Source organism: Pogona vitticeps, chromosome ZW-PAR (genome assembly GCF_051106095.1).
Source record: "Pogona vitticeps strain Pit_001003342236 chromosome ZW-PAR, PviZW2.1, whole genome shotgun sequence".
Classification (NCBI taxonomy): Eukaryota; Metazoa; Chordata; class Lepidosauria; order Squamata; family Agamidae; genus Pogona; species Pogona vitticeps.
This window is the reverse complement of record NC_135800.1, coordinates 7,813,972-7,826,442: the sequence shown is the minus strand read 5'-3', so window position 1 is coordinate 7,826,442 and position 12,471 is coordinate 7,813,972. Positions and strand designations below refer to the sequence as shown.

Sequence of the window (12,471 nt, the reverse complement as noted above, 5' to 3'; positions counted from 1 at the left end):
GGTGATGACCCTTTAGAAAGAAAGTTCACTAAAAAAAACCCACTGAACTTTTGAGGAGAGGACATGAGAAGCAAACACCAAGGAGGTCTCATACAGTTTGAGGTACTAAAGCAAAAATACCTTTAATTACAGGTTACACCATTCATCATAGTACCGTTTTTTTCTTTTTAGACGAGAACATGATAAGATTTTAATCATAGACAGTTCTGTCGCCGAGACCCAGATCTTCCAGGTCTTAACAAAGAAAAGTAGAAAAAGAAAAACCAAAATCCTTTCCACGTTTTCTAGATTCAAGAGAGTGAGCGTTCGCTGGCAGTTCCATCAAGATTATGTTGATCTTCTTTTTCAAAATGCAGAAGCCACGCAAAAGGCTTGGAGCAGAGCTTTTTAAACAGCATCGGGCCACCAGCAAAAACAGGATGTAAAAACAGGGGACGAGAGGTTTAGATAGCCCACAATGGCTCAAGAACCGAGTGGTTGTACCTGCTGTTCTCATCTAACCCTGAAAAGGATTCTCTCTCTCTCTATCTGCAAAAGCTGGAGGACCACTCAGCTGTTGCCATCTGCTTGGAGGCTCACCCTCTTTGAACAGAGCCCTCCAGGGCTCTGGAGTGGGTGACCCACAAATGGAAAGCCATTTCTCCTTTTAAGGAAGTGAAAACAATTTCCCTAGCTCTCTGAGGGTCACACGAGATTATCTCAGGACCTTGGAAGGCAGCATGTTGCAAGGGGAGAAATGCAATACATTTGAGACTCTATGACCGTGCAGAACTCAGCATAATTTTGTTGCCTTTTTCTCTGCTTTTTTATCTCGCTATGCAGCTGTCACGAAATCGCTCGCGTCTCCTGTTTCACAAGGATTTTTTTTTTAAAAAAAATGGCCAAAACTCAGTGTTTTCCATTGTTCCATACAAAATAAAGGGCTTTAAAAAAAAAGTCACAGTACTTTAAAAAATAATATTTTGTTTTCTTTCTTCCAAACTGGTATCAGAACACTCGGTCAAACTCAGTCTGATTGCTCGCAGCCGGGTTCCTGCACTGATTGGCTGGCTGCTGGGGCATGTGCCCGCCCCTCCTCCTGGGCGGAGCCAAGTACTCGAACATGGATTGGTTATGAGTGGACAGCATGTTCTTGAGGTCAGAGGGCATCGGGTCCGACCAGAAAAAATCGTGGTTTAAAGCATCGTCGCTGTCTATCCTTTGGGCCGGATCCAGAACCAGCAGTTTGTCTATGAGATCCAGAGCATAGGGGTCTTTGACGTAAGCCTTTAGCCGCTCCTTCACCTTGCGCTTCTGCCCCTTGGGCAGGTCCAGCTTCTGGTAGAGCTCATATTTATCCACGTTGGGCCAGACCTAAGAAAATAAATACAATTGAATCTAATGAACGAAAGCACTCGATTTCAGATCCAGCATGCAAACAAGCCCCTTTTAGTGATTTAGTTGCATTACCCATGCTGAGAACAAAATAAGCAAAAAAAAAAAAAGGAGAAACCAACATGCTCAAAATACAGGCCTTCATGCCCTGTCGGAATACAACTCCCATCATTCCTCACTAGCGGCTGTACTGGCCAAGGGTGATGGGAGATGCTGTTCAACATCTAGTGGGCCACATTTTATCTACCCATGGTGTAAACAGAAAGATGACGAGGTCACTTAGACTACTGTAATATGTGGTATGTGGGGCTGCCCTTGAAGACTGTCCACAAGTGGCAATTAGCTCAAAACTCAACAGCTAGGGTATTGGAAATCATATCCCTTGCAATCTATGAACAGCTCCAGTTAACAAACCAGAACACAAGATTAATGACCCCGCCATGGACTGGTAAGAATTTGTCCTGTAACAGGGACATGAGATTTCTCATTTCTGACCCTCACAGCTTTGAGAACCTACGTCAGAGGTGATGGATCCGCAGAGCTGGCTGATGAGGGTGAGCTGGTGCTGTTCCGTATTTCCCTGCATGATGGGGCTCCGAGTCCACATCTCAGCCATAATGCACCCCGCGCCCCACAGATCAATGGGTGGTCCGTAATCTCGCTCCCCTAAATAGGGAAAAAAACCAAAAAACTTCTCCTTAGATCTTTACAAACTCGATGTTGAAGAATTTGCTTCTACTAGTACTCTAGGTAAATCAATTCATTTCCAGAAACAAAAAGTCTTTTAATACAGTGGTGCCTTGCTTGACGAAGATAATCCGTTCCAGCAAAATCACTGTAGAGCGAAATCCTCGTCAAGCGAAATAAAAAAGCCCATTGAAATGCACTGAAAGCCGCTCAGTGCGTTCCAATGGGCTAAATACCTCAGCGTCCATCGAAGATCCTCCACAGGGCGGCCATTTTCTGATGCCTATGCAGCGAAAAATCTGTCCTAAAGCACAGCGGGGAGCCATTTTACACAGGGGCGGCCATTTTGAAACCTGACAATCAGCTGTTTTGATCGTCGTAATGCGAAGAATCGGTTCCTGAAGCAGGGAACCAACCAACAGGAAGCGATTTTTGCCCATTAAAACATTGTTTTGCGATCGCTAACCTCATCGTCAAGCGGATTCATCGTTTAACGAGGCAATCGTTAAGCAAGGCACCACTGTAAATGAAAGACTAACGTAGAAGAACGAGGATAAGATGGCAAATTAAAATTAAGAGACAAAGAAATGGGTTCTGTAACAGAAGTCTCTCGATTTACCATAAAGAAGTTTGTAAAGTAGGCCCGAAGGCCTAACTCCAATTAGAGTGGACCCAGTGAAATCCACAACTGAATGGTAAATCAATTCATATGTAAAATCTCAAACAGCCAATGACTCAACTCTCCTTGGGAATAAAGACAGCCTTAAGCATAAATTACGAGCCTTCTGATCCACGTAGTGCACGCCTGATGAGGAAGGCACTGGGGAAAAGCCTAGTGGCCCTTGAGGTGCTACTGGAGTACAAGTCCCATCAGCCCTAGCCAGTGGTCAGGGACAATGGGCACTGTAGTTCAAGGACACTAGAGGCCCAGAAACACTCCCCCACAGTACTAAGGCAGGAAATGAAAGTTACTTTTAGACTGATAGGCATCAGCGAGGCGCTCACTTACCGAGAAGCAGCTCGGGAGGTCGATACCACAAGGTCACCACTCGGTTGGTGTAGCGGTTGGGCTGGCTGTTTTTGGCCAGGCTGAACGCCCGAGCCAAACCAAAGTCAGCCAGCTTGAGGACGCCGTCGCGCGTGATGAGGACATTAGCGGCCTTCATGTCCCGGTGCAGGATCTGGAGAAGGCAAAAGCAGGAGGGTTTTTAAGAAACACACGTCCTAAGAAGCCACAGAGAACCCAGGATCCACGAAGCCACAATCCCCCCTGGCTCCGGAAAGAGGGACTCCGCAGGGGGAGAGATGCTCTCACCTTGTTCCGGTGGATGTAGTAGAGGCCATTCAGGAGCATCTGCATCACCTTCTTGATCTCGGAGAGGGTGAACTTGACGTGCGCGTTGCTGAGGAGGCCGGCGAGATCGTGCTCGCAGAAGTCAAAGACCAAGTAAATGCTGCCTTTGCAGCGGTTGTAAGGGGAAGCTGCAAGAACCACAGAAAAGTGCCTTCAATGCTCAAGTTGTGCTTACCTGGGTTGACGCCAAGGACATCTCAGAGAAAGGTGACCCACAGTGTGAAAACGCTCCTGTGCACGGCGAGAGGCAACAGAGGAAAAATAAAATTAAATAAGAGATGAAGCAACTCCCAGATGAAATCAGGGACACGTCTTGCATATATTTCCGTACAGAAATAAGAACCACATTTTGCATGTATGTGTTGCACTGCATGTTTCCAGGACAAGCTAAACGTTTTGTTTTTAAAAGTTATTTTGCTTCTGAGTTAATTCCTCTTCTTAGGATGAGGCTGTACTTTTTATAAGCATTTGCAAGGCGTGGGGGGAAATTACATGTACAGTGGTGCCCCGCATAGCGATGTTAATCCGTTCCAGGATTAACATCGCTATCCGGAATCGTCACTAAATGGAAAGAAAAACCCCATAGGAATGCATTAAACTCCGTTTAATGCGTTCCTATTGGGGAAAAACTCACAGTTGAGCGAAGATCCTCCATAGCGCCGCCATTTTCGCCGCCTCGGTAAGCGAGGTCAGCGCGCGAAAACGCTGCGGGCGGCCATTTTGTGCACCCGGCGGCCATTTTGGAACCGCCAATCAGCTGTTTAAAAAACATCGCAATGTGCGATTTTCGCCCATTTAGATCATCGTTATGCGAGGCACCACTGTAGATATTTTCTCTTTGATTAGTAGGGGCCACTTTCCTTTTTGATGAGTTTTTAAAAAGTAGATTGGTTGAACCAAGGAAAGCCATTAAATGTGACAGAATTTGTTACCTTTGGTCCGGCAGATCTCAATGAGATTCACCACGTTTTCATGCTTCAGCAGCTGGAGGATTTTAATCTCCCGGAGGGCCGTGATCGGAAACTATAAAAAGAGAGGGAGAAAAGAAAGAGAGAGCTGAGGATGATGATGAGGCTTAATTTCATCACATCTTCCAGATATTTCAGATTAGGCCTCTCATTTGGCCCCATCTTTCCTGATCAACAATCACAGGCTTAAAAAGCCATCCTTTTTCACTCTTCTAAAAAAAAGGCAGAGTTTGAAGCTTTTGGAGTAAGTGTATGATAAAAGCAGGAAAATTTAAAAAAGAGAAAGGAAAAAAGCCACAGAGGCCAAGGAAAACAATACCTAAAAAGAAGCATCATCTGCAAAGAACTTGTGTATATGTTTCCTAAAACAGGTTGTGTGCTTTTTTAAATTTTTGGTAAATATACCCAGACGTTTTGAGAACTATTTATTTCCTGGTTTGTTTTGATGGAAGGAAAAGCAAGCCAGGAGTCTCTGTCTGGATGTAACCACTGAACAGGAGATATCAGAAGTCCAGCATCATCATCGTAATACTGCAGAGCTGGAAGAGACTCTCTGGATTATGGAGACCAGTCCCGCTTGGGGAAGCACAGTGGGGAATTGAACCCCCACCAGATGCCAAAACCACTGGGCTCTCCAGCAGGTTCAAGAAAAGAGAATTTTTTTTTCCTTCCCAAAGAACGTTTGGTCAGTTTGAAGAGAGAGCACAGGGGCCAACAGAACCACCTTTTCAAAGTGGTACCAATTTTTCCCTCTGCGTCTCATTCCAAAGATGGAGATCAAGACTGGCCTTCCCGATGTGAAGAAAGTACTGGCTTTTATCGTGACCAGGCTGGGGAAGATGGGAACTGGAACCCAGCAGCACCTACACGTCCCCAGCCCAGATGTACAACGTGGGCCGCCTCACCTCCCAGGCTCCCCACCGCCCTTTCCTCTCCCATCACCTCAGAAACACAAAACTTACCCCCTCTTTCTCATTCTCCATCAAGACTTTTTTCAGGGCCACCTTTTTGCCGGTCTGACGGTGCTTGGCTTTGAACACTTCCCTAGAGAGAAGGACAGGAACGGTCTTTGAGAGTCGCCGAGGCAGAGAAGAGGGTGGCTACCATGCTGGAGAAGGCACCCTGCCCCAAAATAGACTCTCCTTGCAGATGGCCAAGGAACAGCTGGGGACTCAAGATGGAGATGCTGCTGAACGCTGGCCAGATCCCTCAAGGTAGTGGTCCCCAACCTTGGGCCTCCAGATGTTCTTGGACTACAACTCCCAGAAGCCTTCACTACCAGCTCTGCTGGCCAGGATTTCTAGGACGAAGTCCAAGAACATCTGGAGGCCCAAGGTTGGGGACCACTGCTCAAAGGATGATGAGCCATCGATGGAACCTCTGGGTTCCAAGGCAACTGGCTTCAGAATACCCGTTGCTGGGAGACATGCAATAGCACTCAGGACCATATTGTTGTCTCAGCCGTAGTCCATGAGCCTTTTTAGGGAAGCCCAATGCAGGATCAGAGGACTCTGGTTTGAGGAAAGGCAAGCAAAAAGCCTGTCGGGGAGCTGATGGAAGAACCTGCAAGCACTTCAGCTGCAGGGAGAGTCTGTTCAGGAGAATTTAATTGAGGGAGACGAGAAAGGAAAGGCTAAGAAGGTGGGCAAAGGGATGGGGAAAACCTACATGGGAAGTCAGCAGCAAGATTACATAGAGCAGCCGCTTTGGGCGCTTTCAAGGAGAAAGGCGGGGTAAAAAAATATTGTAAATAAAATAGAAAGAAACTGGAATGTTAAGAATGATTTTCAACTAGATGAATGCTATAAAAAAAGTTTGGGATATAGCTATGAAGGATAAATTAACATGTAATATCAAACTAAAGAAGCAGAGATAAGCAAGAATATTTTATTGAGAGTTGGGGATATGTTGTGTTAATAGAAGGGAAGGGTTGTGCAGAAATCAGTGCAGTTTCCAAAGAGAAATGGGCCTCCATCAATGGAAGGCCCCCCCCCAGGAATGATCATAGCTCCAGATGGTCATGGCGGAGGGGAGCACATTATGTATTATAGGATTGCTTATGTGGTGGTGCGTTATTAAGGGTTATGTCTTCTTTTTAGGTCTTTCCCCCCCCCCTGCATCTTTTTAAGTTTTTAAAAATAGAATATTATACAAGAAAGGAGGGGGAAATCGTGTGATGCGTCCTGGACTGAGGAAAAGGTGAGAAAAACCAACATTCATGAATTCTACACCAGACAAGAATTTGTGGGAGGAAGTTGATAAAGGGAAAAAATAAAGAGGGATGTTCGTCCCTCCAGGGCAGAAGGTGTGAGAAAGGGGAAAGCGGTCTAGAAGTGAGGAGAGAAAAAGGTGGGAACCTATAAATATATAGGATGAAGAGAAACGGCCCAAAAGGGAAATAAAGAAAGTGGCAAGAGTGGGGCCGGCAGGATTGTGCACGAAGGCAGACAGAGAAATGGGGAAACCACATAGCAGCACCAAGAAAGGAGAACAGGTAAGATGGGGAGCCAGTACGCTAGTCCACATGAAGGGCTGGATAAGAAATGAGGAGAGGCTATCAGAGGTGGCCGTAATGGAAGACACTTTAGTGGGGGCGAACCGGGAAAGGAAAACTTGCAGGGGGGTGGCATAGTGAAAAGGGGGGGTTGATTTGGAAAGTTCAGGAGGCAGGCAAAATGGAAGAAAGGGGGGGAGTCGGACAAAGAAAGCCGATCAGGGAGCCCAGAAAGGAGATGGAGGGACACGGAAAGTCAATCAGGGAGCCAAGAAAGGAGATGGAGGGACACGGAAAGCCGATCAGGGAGCCAAGAAAGAAGATGGAGGGACACGGAAAGTCAATCAGGGAGCCCAGAAAGAAGATGGAGGGACGAGGAAAGCCGATCAGGGAGCCCAGAAAGAAGATGGAGGAAAGAGGAAAGCCGGTCAGGGAGCCCAGAAAGAAGATGGAGGGACAAGGAAAGCCGATCAGGGAGCCCAGAAAGGAGATGGAGGGACGAGGAAAGCCGATCAGGGAGCCCAGAAAGAAGATGGAGGGACGAGGAAAGCCGGTCAGGGAGCCCAGAAAGAAGATGGAGGGACACGGAAAGTCAATCAGGGAGCCCAGAAAGAAGATGGAGGGACGAGGAAAGCTGGTCAGGGAGCCCAGAAAGAAGATGGAGGAAAGAGGAAAGCCGATCAGGGAGCCCAGAAAAGAGATGGAGGGACGAGGAAAGCCGATCAGGGAGCCCAGAAAGGAGATGGAGGGACGAGAAAAGCCGATCAGGGAGCCCAGAAAGGAGATGGAGGGACGAGAAAAGCCGATCAGGGAGCCCAGAAAGGAGATGGAGGAAAGAGGAAAGCCGATCAGGGAGCCCAGAAAGGAGATGGAGGGACGAGGAAAGCCGATCATGGAGCCCAGAAAGAAGATGGAGGGACACGGAAAGTCAATCAGGGAGCCAAGAAAGGAGATGGAGGGACACGGAAAGCCGATCAGGGAGCCAAGAAAGAAGATGGAGGGACACGGAAAGTCAATCAGGGAGCCCAGAAAGAAGATGGAGGGACGAGGAAAGCCAATCAGGGAGCCCAGAAAGAAGATGGAGGAAAGAGGAAAGCCGGTCAGGGAGCCCAGAAAGAAGATGGAGGGACAAGGAAAGCCGATCAGGGAGCCCAGAAAAGAGATGGAGGGACGAGGAAAGCCGATCAGGGAGCCCAGAAAGGAGATGGAGGGACGAGAAAAGCCGATCAGGGAGCCCAGAAAGGAGATGGAGGGACGAGAAAAGCCGATCAGGGAGCCCAGAAAGGAGATGGAGGAAAGAGGAAAGCTGATCAGGGAGCCCAGAAAGAAGATGGAGGGACGAGGAAAGCCGATCAGGGAGCCCAGAAAGAAGATGGAGGGACACGGAAAGTCAATCAGGGAGCCAAGAAAGGAGATGGAGGGACACGGAAAGCCGATCAGGGAGCCCAGAAAGAAGATGGAGGGACACGGAAAGTCAATCAGGGAGCCCAGAAAGAAGATGGAGGGACGAGGAAAGCCAATCAGGGAGCCCAGAAAGAAGATGGAGGAAAGAGGAAAGCCGGTCAGGGAGCCCAGAAAGAAGATGGAGGGACAAGGAAAGCCAATCAGGGAGCCCAGAAAGAAGATGGAGGAAAGAGGAAAGCTGGTCAGGGAGCCCAGAAAGAAGATGGAGGAAAGAGGAAAGCCGGTCAGGGAGCCCAGAAAGAAGATGGAGGGACAAGGAAAGCTGATCAGGGAGCCCAGAAAGGAGATGGAGGGACGAGGAAAGCCGATCAGGGAGCCCAGAAAGAAGATGGAGGGACACGGAAAGTCAATCAGGGAGCCAAGAAAGGAGATGGAGGGACACGGAAAGCCGATCAGGGAGCCCAGAAAGGAGATGGAGGAAAGAGGAAAGCCAATCGGGAAGCCAAGAAAGGAGATGGAGGGACGAGGAAATCCAATCAGGGAGCCCAGAAAGAAGATGGAGGGACGAGGAAAGCCAATCAGGGAGCCCAGAAAGAAGATGGAGGGACGAGGAAAGCCGATCGGGGAGCCAAGAAAGGAGATGGAGGGACGAGGAAATCCAATCAGGGAGCCCAGAAAGAAGATGGAGGGACGAGGAAATCCAATCAGGGAGCCCAGAAAGAAGATGAAGGGACGAGGAAAGCCGATCAGGGAGCCCAGAAAGAAGATGGAGGGACGAGGAAATCCAATCAGGGAGCCCAGAAAGAAGATGAAGGGACGAGGAAAGCCGATCAGGGAGCCCAGAAAGAAGATGGAGGGGTGGTGGTGGCATGTACAGGATAATGGACAAGAGGAGCAAACAGGGACCCCATAAAGGTAGCCTATGGGGGGGGGGAACATTGAAGAGTTGACGAGGGGGATCAGATGCCTAGGGATAAAACCTGGGGCCAGTCTTTCGCGAAGGAGGGAGCTGACCTGGGGGGAGCCAAAAGGGGAAAGCCTAAAAGGGAGCCTATTGGGGGGTGGCCAAAGGGGAATCTGTGGGGTGCATAGCAGAAAGCATGTTAGGGGGCTGACCCCAACAATCAAGGCGGGGCTGGCATGGGGGGACAAAGGGGGAAGCCCACCAGGGATCCCAGCAAGGAGGGGGAGGCCAATCAGGGACACACACACCCCGGGGCGAAGGGAAGGGGAGGGGGGCCCCGATCCCAGGGAGGGAAGGGAGGTAGCCCCCCTCCTCCGCTTCTCCCACCCCCCCAAAAAAGGGAGCCCAGGCCCGGCGGGGCCTCCCGACCCCCCGAGAGGCCCTTACCCGAAGGTCCCTTGCCCGATCTTGGCCAGCTTCTCATACTTGGAGACCTCGTCGCAATAAGGGCATTCCACCGTGTCGTACTGCTTGGCCATGGCGGAGCCGGCGCCCCCGCTCTCTTCTGGCTGCCGCCGGCCTCCGTCCGAGGGGCGCGGGGGCGCGTTTCCTGCCGCGCTTCCGCCCGGCCGCTCCATCTTTTCCCCGCCACTTCCGGGAAGACGCCGGATCCTTGGGAGCTGTAGTTCCGGAGGCCGGAACCATAGAGGCGAGAGGGAGGAGCGGCCCCCGGCCCGGCGGGAGGGAGGACCAATGAGAGGCCAGAGCGGCCGGCTTAACCCTTTCCCTCCCGCGCCTCTTTCCCCGCCTTTCACCATGACTTCGAAGGCTTCCCTATTTTAAATTCCTTTTTTTTTCAATTGTGTTGGTTAACCTCTAGCTTAATTTTATTTATTTTTTTATTGTATATAATATTAATATAAAAAAACAACGGATGGGTAATATATCTTAGTACTTTATACTATTTTAACTGTCTGTGAAATGTTTTAATTGCTTCCACTTATTTTAAATATTATATTTATTTATTTAACGTATATGCTTCCCACACTACCCGAAGGTCTCTGGACGGCTTACAACATTTAAAATACAATAAAAGGGCAAAATAATTAAAATGCAATTAAAAATATATATTCTAAAAATTGTCCTCAGACCCACAGCTGATATTATTTCAATTAAAAGCCTTCTGGAACAGGAAGGTTTTGACCTGGCGCCGAAATATTATATGTATGTATTTTAATGGGTTGGAGGCCTTAAAATAAAGATTGATTGATTGGGAATTTTATTTATTTATGACCGTGATCTCGTCTTTCCTGCAGCGAGCTCCGGACTGGGCCCATGGCTTTCCTCTGCAAGACTGTTCAAATCAAATCAAAATTATCCTTGCAATAGGCCTGTGGGGTAGGCTGGTCCAAAAGCCAGCGAAGAGACCCAAGATTTGTGGTGGGTTGAGGATTCGAACGCAGGTCTTTCGGAGTCTTAGGACAACACACTTTGATCGCTTTTATTTACTTGCTTACTTACATGCTTAAAATATTTTACCCCACCTTTCTCCTTAGAAAAGGTCCTGAGGCAGCTTATACCCCTAAAAGATAGCAAGTATATCAATATTAAAAAGACTCAAAGAAATGTCACAATAAAAAGGGTAAACAAAATTGTTAATTTATTTATTTACTTATTTATACGCCGCTGACTTAGTGCAAAGGCCTTTCTCCAAGCGGTTTACAACACCACAATGCAACCCTAACCCATCCACCCAAGATGCCCAACGTTCCCAACCCATTTTGTTACCCTCCTAATTTTGGTCCCCATTCTCCGGCAGGGATAACAGATGCCCCCTATCACTTTCACAAAGAAGGACAAGCCTTAAAAGAGGTCCCAAGCAATGGCGGGATTGGGGGGGGAGCACAGATTTCGCATGGCTGTGACACTTCTGGAAGCAACGCACAAGGGACACGCTTCTGGGAGCAGGAAGGGATGCCCTAAAAATATGCGAAATAACTGGTTGTAAATACTGTGTGCCATCAAGTCAAACGCGGTGCAATCCGAGTGCCAAAGGCAGCCGGCGGGATATTTCTTGCACCGCGATTCGTAATTCCTGAGGTTTAGCCCAAGGAGTCTACATTGACGGATCCAGGGAGTGCGTGATTAAATCTAGGAAAAGGCAGGGGGCAATTCTTCCTTTGAGACGGGGGCTGTGGTAGCATCACACCCTGGGCCGATCTCCAGGACAGGAAGGGGGTCCTTGAGCAGTTCCTTGGCTTGACCCTTGCCTGGCTTAAAGCTTCTCATCTCTGCCCTTTGACCGACTCGGTCACTCACTCACTGCCTTTCTGGTTTGGGGCCCCCATCGCTGACATTTCCCCTCCTTCGCCAGCGCCTTTTGCATCAGGATCTCTGCCCCACAGACCACAGGGATTGCGGGTGGGTGGGGGAACCTCACCCACACAACCACAAAGCAGATTGGGGGGGGGAACAGGATTGTGAGTTCCCCCAAGCCGAAGATCTGTCTTCCCTATCGCGGGTTAATCCCAAAACAAGAGCATTTTATTTTATTTTCATATTTACAAATACTTAACTATTTTTGTTACACTTGCAAAGGTTTACTTTATGTATTTGCTACATGTGTTTCTGCTGATTTCCACTTCTGTGTGGAAGTTTTTTAATCCCAAAACAAGAGCATTTTATTTTATTTTCATATTTACAAATACTTTTGTTACACTTGCAAAGGTTTCCTTTATGTGTTTGCTGCATGTGTTTCTGCTGATTTCCACTTCTGCGTGGAAGTTTTTTTGGATCTGGGAAAACACACACAAAAAAACTCACCCTCTTGCTTGAATCCAAGGGTCGCTGCGGCTGCCGACCAGAGCTAACAGAACTGGCCTAGGTTGGATCAGCAGTTGGACTCCAGGCGAGGCTGGTGACCGCCCATGTCCAGCGTGAGCTTCAGAAAGCTATATGCAATATGCCGGATCTCCAGGACAAAACCTGAAAGGGACTTTGGGGGGAAAATTTGGATTTAACTTGTCCTACTCCATAGGCTCCGTTGCTTAGCATTCACATACTGCGTGTTGTGGGTTTTTTTGACTGAATCCACAAAGGGACTTCCCCATTCTCTTTGGTTTATTTTCTGCAGTCAGATGGTAGGAAAAAAACATCTGTTTTATGAGTTTTGTTCTGTTTTTTTTAATGTGCAGCTTGTTTTTTGTTTTTTTTAATGTGTGCAAAGTTGCCCTATGAACAGCAGACGCCAGTTCCAGAACTCCAAAGCTTGGCTTGCCTGAGAAAG

At 48.2% G+C, this 12,471-nt stretch overlaps 2 protein-coding genes across 2 annotated transcripts; one reads left to right on the top strand and one right to left on the bottom strand.

The window, feature by feature from the left end:
- Positions 1-96: 96 nt before the first annotated feature.
- On the bottom strand, positions 97-9,867 carry CDK9 (cyclin dependent kinase 9). Its single transcript, XM_072984596.2, has 7 exons — positions 9,633-9,867; positions 5,346-5,427; positions 4,348-4,438; positions 3,377-3,543; positions 3,071-3,242; positions 1,892-2,040; positions 97-1,353 (listed from the first exon to the last, which is right to left on the bottom strand). Exons 1-7 carry the CDS (start codon positions 9,821-9,823, stop codon positions 988-990), a joined length of 1,218 nt encoding a protein of 405 aa, XP_072840697.1. The 5' UTR covers positions 9,824-9,867; the 3' UTR covers positions 97-987.
- LOC144585125 (uncharacterized) lies at positions 7,033-8,754 on the top strand (the record flags this gene model as incomplete). The annotated part of the gene is made up of 1 exon (XM_078382700.1): positions 7,033-8,754. A coding segment is annotated over one exon (1,155 nt), but the record flags the coding sequence as incomplete, so codon positions are not given.
- Positions 9,868-12,471: the final 2,604 nt, after the last annotated feature.